This window comes from Dipodomys merriami, unplaced genomic scaffold (assembly GCF_024711535.1).
Source record: "Dipodomys merriami isolate MVZ:Mamm:240054 unplaced genomic scaffold, mDipMer1.0.p SCAF_3, whole genome shotgun sequence".
In the NCBI taxonomy this organism is placed as follows: domain Eukaryota; kingdom Metazoa; phylum Chordata; class Mammalia; order Rodentia; family Heteromyidae; genus Dipodomys; species Dipodomys merriami.
Window position 1 is genome coordinate 112,818,650 of NW_027204492.1, and position 6,000 is coordinate 112,824,649.

A 6,000-nucleotide genomic window follows, 5' to 3' on the forward strand; every position below is an offset into this window, starting at 1 on the left:
AAAAAAAGATCATTTTCTTCCAAAGAAAGAAGACAGAATTCCAATGCTATTGCTGTTGGTCCTAAAATTTGTCTTTTATTTTTTATTTTTTTGTCTGAGACCAGTACTCCAACTTGGTACCTGATGCTTTTGCTCATTGGCTAGTGCTCTACCAATGGAGGAACCTCGGTGTTTTGAGGAACCTCTTTCCTTATGATCTTTCCCCTCTGTCCAGAACATTACCTTCCTTAGAAGAAAAGCAAAAAGTGATAAATCTGTGAGAATTAGTTTAGTACAGAATATTGCTTCAGCTTTGCAGGCTACTTAGAAGGAAAGATCATATTTCAGTGAGTTTAAATCCTTGCTATGTTCCTGTGCAACCTGGCATGTATGTTACTTAAACCTACTAAACCTCAGCTTCCTCATCTATAAAGAGAGAAACAAAACAAAACAAAAACCAAGCCCAACAAACATAAAAAACCCCACTTCCATTTTGAGGAATCAAGAAAAACATGCAGTGTTCAGCACCCTAAGTAGATGCTCTAGAAATATGCTCTTTCTCCTTATTCCCCTAAGTAAAGCTTCCAATAACCCATAGGAAAGCTAAATGACTGAAGACAATGAAATAATCCTCAAAAATACAATGTCACTTCTCATTGTCTTAGGTAATGCTTAAAATAAACCATAGCGATGTTAAAAGGCAGAAGACAAGTTAACTTTGAGAATACATAAGGACATCTTAAAATTGGGTTGAGCCAACCCTTTACTGACTGTATTTGTGTCATCATATGTGTTACGAAAGAACATATGCACCAGGCTCATGCTGGTGACCCAGGCCTGTGATCTTAGCTAGTCAGGAGACTGAGATCTGAAGATCATGGTTCAAAGCCAGCCTGGGCAGTAAAGTCTGTGAGACTCTTATCTCCAATTAACCACTAAAAAAACAGAAGTGGAGCTGTGGCTCAAGTGGTAGAGCACTAAGCTCGAGCAAAAAAGCTCAGGGACAGTACTTAGTCTCTGAGTTCAAGCCCCAGGACTGGCAGCAAATAAAAAAGAAAGAATGTATGTGTATTATTAAGGAGTGGTCTATGGACTGGCAGCACTAGCAACACTTCAGCAGGATCCCCAGGGGACCTGAGCACATGAGAAGCACTGATCTAGACTAAAATATAGTCCAATGAAATCATCATGGTCCACAAGAACATTGACATCACATAGACATGGGTACTACTATGTAGTTTATCTCCCTCTCATCGTTTAATTCCATCTAAAATAGCTCCAAGTCTCCAACTGAAAGAGATTTCAGAAACTTATGAACAAATATTTGTAGCTAAAATAACATATAAAGAGGAAGGCACAGCTAAAAATTCCTGTATCGTTTGAGAAGCAGACCCAGAGGCAATATGAAATGCCACAAAATGATAGCGCCCAAAGAATAGCATGGAGAAACATCAGTGGAAGAAACTGATAGGTCAAGCTGGTGATGACACGGGCACGATCTGGAGTGAGGTTTTTGGGCAAGGCAGTGAATTGACAATCCAAGTAAAGCAGCTGAAACCTCTGGTCCCTTCCAAAGTCCTCAAGGAAGCCCCGCCAATTTCATGTCCAGAATTGAGTCCATTTAGTCTCTTCTGATGGGTTCCCCCACATTTTGAAACCCTCAAGCCCCATAAGCCATAGACCTGAACTTATTCTCCTGTTGGGTGCCACACTCCATAGCCACCTGCCACTTAAACGTACCATTTTGGCTTGCTCCATCCCGGGGTCCACCGCAGTGAAATCAATCTGTTCTTTCAGGAACTCAGTCTCTGCTGTCCTCCCTCTTTCCAGTCCCAGCAAATTGTTTTACATTTTCCCAGCTGCTGGGTCAGAAATGGCTACATTACTCAGTTCACCCTCCCCTCCCCGCCACCCCATAGCTTTATTGTCCTGTAGTGCCTTACACAATCCCACAGGAAACCACGCTCTGCACTTAGCCAACACTTGTTGATCTGATTGAATGCAACAAAAACAGAGACGAAAGCTTATTTCATAAAGGTTCCAACTCTGATGACTGCCTTTCCCAGGCCACTCATGGGTACATGTGATAACCCCACTTTTGTTTATAGAGCTCTGTTCTGGAAAGGACAAGAAAATATCTAGGCAAAAACCCGACCTCAGACGTTGACTTCTCTCCAAGGAGTCAGAGTCAGGAAACCATTAGGTAACACCAAAGTGCACAGAAAATAAGCAATGAAAACGTCGACTCAACACTTGGACAAAAGGAGTCTAAAGAGGAATACACGAGAAACCATACGAGAAACCAGTTAATATGACACCCAAGGAGCACATTTCCACAACTTCAATGGTTAAGAATCCAGAGATGGAAATATATAAACCAGATTACAGTGAAAAAGTGTGATTGTCTCTGTACATTGTTATGACAATATCCCACCAATTGGCTTTAAACATTCACCGTTTTCTCTGGTATACACTGGTTAGCCATGTATACTGAATCTAAGGATTTCCTTTTATTCTGCTGTGGATATAGCACCCATCATTCATTTGGGGGCATGCATGGACACATTGTACACATTTATGAATTATGAGACACTTTGTTTCATTCCTCAGCATCTAATATGTGATGAAGATCTGGGCTGGCAGAGAATAGTGGTGCTCCTGACCTTTAACGAACTATTATTTTGAAAGGAGACCCAGGATTACTATCATTTCTATTCATTCAGATGATCAAGTCTTACTTAGAGCCTGCCATGTGCTGACAATTCTGTTAGGCATTGGATATACAACAGAATACATGACAGTGGTAGCATACATTTTCAGAGGATTTATGTCTAGAGAGGAAAGAGCCCAAGTAAAGGGTTACAGTAACATGTGAAAAATAACAAATCAAGTGTATTTTCCTAAAATATTTCTATTTAGAAAACGGAATTTGGAGGAAGAAAGACAGTCTTTCAGAAGAATTTGAGAGTATGGATTATACCTTAATAGCAAATCAAAGTCACTGATGAAATCCAAACAGTTGTCTATCTGCTAGGAAGAAATCTTCTCAGAAGAAGTAAAAATGGCCAATAGACACATGAACAAATGCTCAACATTCTGACCATAAAAGAAATGCAAATCAAACAACACTGAGATTTTACTTTGCCCCTGTTAAAATGGCTGCTATCAAAAAACCAAATGATAACAGGTGCTGGTGATGATGCAGCCAAAAGGGAACCATAATATAGTGTTGGAGGGAATGGAAACCTGTTCAACCACTCTGGAAAGCAGCGTGGAGGTTCCTCAAAAAAGCTAAACAGAAATGATCCAGAAATTCTACTCCTGGGCATTTACCCAAAAGGTTATAAACCAGGTTACAGGAAAGCCACCAATACAACCATGTTTATTGCAGAATTATTCACCATATCCAAAGTGTGGAATCAGCCCAGATGCTCCTCAATGGATGAATGGATCAAGAAAATGTAGTATCTATACATAATAGAATTTTACTCATCCATCAGAAAGAATGATATTGTACTATTTGTAAAGAACTGGAGAGACCTGGGAAAATTCTGTTAAGTGACTTAAGACAGGCCCAGAGGAGCAAACGATGCATGTCATCCCTTATACGTGGAAGCTACATTTAATTTAGAGACTTATAAGCAAACATGTTGGGTGGTATGCAGGTGTATACAAATATATTCACAGAAATATGATAAATTCAAGGGGGATGTCAGATAGTGTAATTCCTTAGAAAGGCAAAGTCAAACTTTAGCAAAGTAAAGCATCAGGAATTGGATACTTGAAAGGGGTTGGGTAGGGTCAAGGGGAGAGGGGTAGACGCGCATGAAGAGAAGAAGGGGAGAACGCAGTCAAGAATCCGATGTATACCTATAAAATTAAGAAGAGTGAGAGAAGGGGTGGATAGGGGAAGGAATGGTAAGAATTGAAAGGGGTGACAATGATCAAGATACGTTACATTCAAAAAAGTCTTTGTTAAAAGGCAACTCTTTGTACAACTGCTTAAAATTAGGCAGAAAAAGAAAAACAGGCACACATCCTATATTCTGTTCATTATCTTCCTTGCCCAGATGGTGATCTGTATTTACTTCACTGCTTATATATGGTTAGCATAGTAAGAGATCAATTTGAAAATAAAAAATAAACTTGAGAGAAAGGACTGGGTGGTATAACTGTGGAAACACCTGGGTGCAATCTCTTGGGGTTTTTTATGCCTTCTTGGGGCTTAAAACACTTCAAAAGCAGGGGTTACACTTTGGGGGAGGGACATACAAAGCAACAAAGAAATAATCTTATAAATGCGTTAGAGACACATGCATGAAAGAAACGAAAACATTAAAATACATATTTAAGGGTTCATTTTCCTAACATCACAAAGCAGCTGGGAGGAGTGGTTTCCTCTAAGTCAAAATGTCACTGATTTATTTCTTTGTTCTATTCATTCACTTCCTGTTACTTCTCCCAAGCCTCTTTCTTTGGCTCTGTATTTTCCATGTATTTAGTTAATTTCTAACTTTTGGCAACCTGCTCTTTCAATTGCATGATTTAATTCATTGGAATTATAGACTGCATTGTCAGCCTCCACCAGTGAGACACTTAAAACATTTTCTTTAAAACTTGTTCATGCAAGCCTGTGAGCAAGCAAAAGTCAAAGGGACACAGCTTGGGATGATTTGACATTATGACATGAACAAGCTTGTTCTCTTGTGCTTATAGTTTGAGAATAAGAAAGAAGCTGCCTGATACCATCCATTTTAGGTAGACAGAGTCAATCTTTCCCTTTGTGCTTGATAACTATTTTTGTCATTTACAAATTTCATTTGACAGGTTTCAACAATATCTATATGTTCACGATTCCAACTTTCAGCCAGGACCTCAACTCTGAATTCCAGACTCAACACACTGTCAATTTACATATTTATATTTGGAATATCTACTAGACCAGCGCTTTAACCAGCTAAGCCATGGAGCCAGCATGATCTGGAATATCTAATGAATCAGATTTAACATGGCCCAAAACAATCTCCCATTAACCCTCCTATAACTCTCCTCTTCGCAGCTAATAGCAACTCCATCCTTGTCCAGGTCAAACAAGGTGAATGGTAGACTACTAACCCTTTGAACTCAGGGCCTTAGGCTTGCTCAGTTTTTCCACTCATGGCTGGCATTCTCCCACTTGAGACAAGTCTCCAGTACAGATTTTATTGTTTGGTTAAGTGAAGAAGAAGAGTCTCACCGACTTTCCTGCCCAGACTGATTTTGAACTTAGATCTTCAGATCTCAGCTACTTGATTAAAGTGTTCAGTCCTTTATAGTTCTATTTTCAAAAGATGTGTCACCAAATGTGGCCAATTTTCACTACCTCTACTTCTACCTACTGGTCTAAATGATCACAAACCCTCTCCTGGAGTTTTGCACTAAACCACTTGACTCTTTCCCTTCATTCTGTCTTAATCTTCCTCAGTCTATTTCCACTGAGTGGCCAGAGTGGTTCTTTTCAATGAAGTCAAGCTGGGCATGGTGGCACAGACCTAAAACCCCAGCACTTGAAAGTCTGAGGCAGAAAGATCTCAAAAAATCCAAGGACTAGACTGGTAGTATAGCTCAATGGTCTGTCCAAATCCCCTTGGTTCCATTCCTAACACTGGAAAATGAAGGAAGGAAGGGAGGGAGGAAGGAAGGGACGGAGGGAGGGAGGGAGGGAGGAAGGAAGGAAGGGAGGGAGGGAGGGAAGCAGGGAGGCAGGGAGGGAAGGCAGGGAGGGAGGAAAATATGTAAGTTAAATCTGACCAATTCTGCACTCTGAATTCTCCAGTGGTCTCTCCTGATTCCCTAGTCCAGTAGGAAAATTTTCTCATGATTACTTTACTTTACATTATCACTCCTAAAACTGGATTCTTGCTATGTCTTCAATATTCTGAGGACCTTTGCACTGGTAGTATCCTTGGTTTAACTGTGCCAGAAATCTGCCTAGCTCATTTACTGATCTTCAGGCTCTGCTTCAAATAGACTACCCCAGAC

The 6,000-nt window shown here is 40.2% G+C and overlaps 1 protein-coding gene across 2 annotated transcripts in view; it reads right to left on the reverse strand.

Annotated features, from left to right (window-relative positions):
* The window catches only part of Bmx (BMX non-receptor tyrosine kinase), a 47,064-nt gene extending 45,198 nt beyond the window's left edge, over window positions 1–1,866 (reverse strand). For both annotated transcript variants that reach the window (XM_070040834.1, XM_070040833.1), the window contains exon 1: window positions 1,720–1,866. In XM_070040834.1, the coding sequence (XP_069896935.1) occupies window positions 1,720–1,737 (18 nt within the window). In that variant the 5' untranslated portion in view covers window positions 1,738–1,866. The remainder of the gene's footprint in view (window positions 1–1,719) is intronic.
* Between the last annotated feature and the right edge of the window lie 4,134 nt (window positions 1,867–6,000).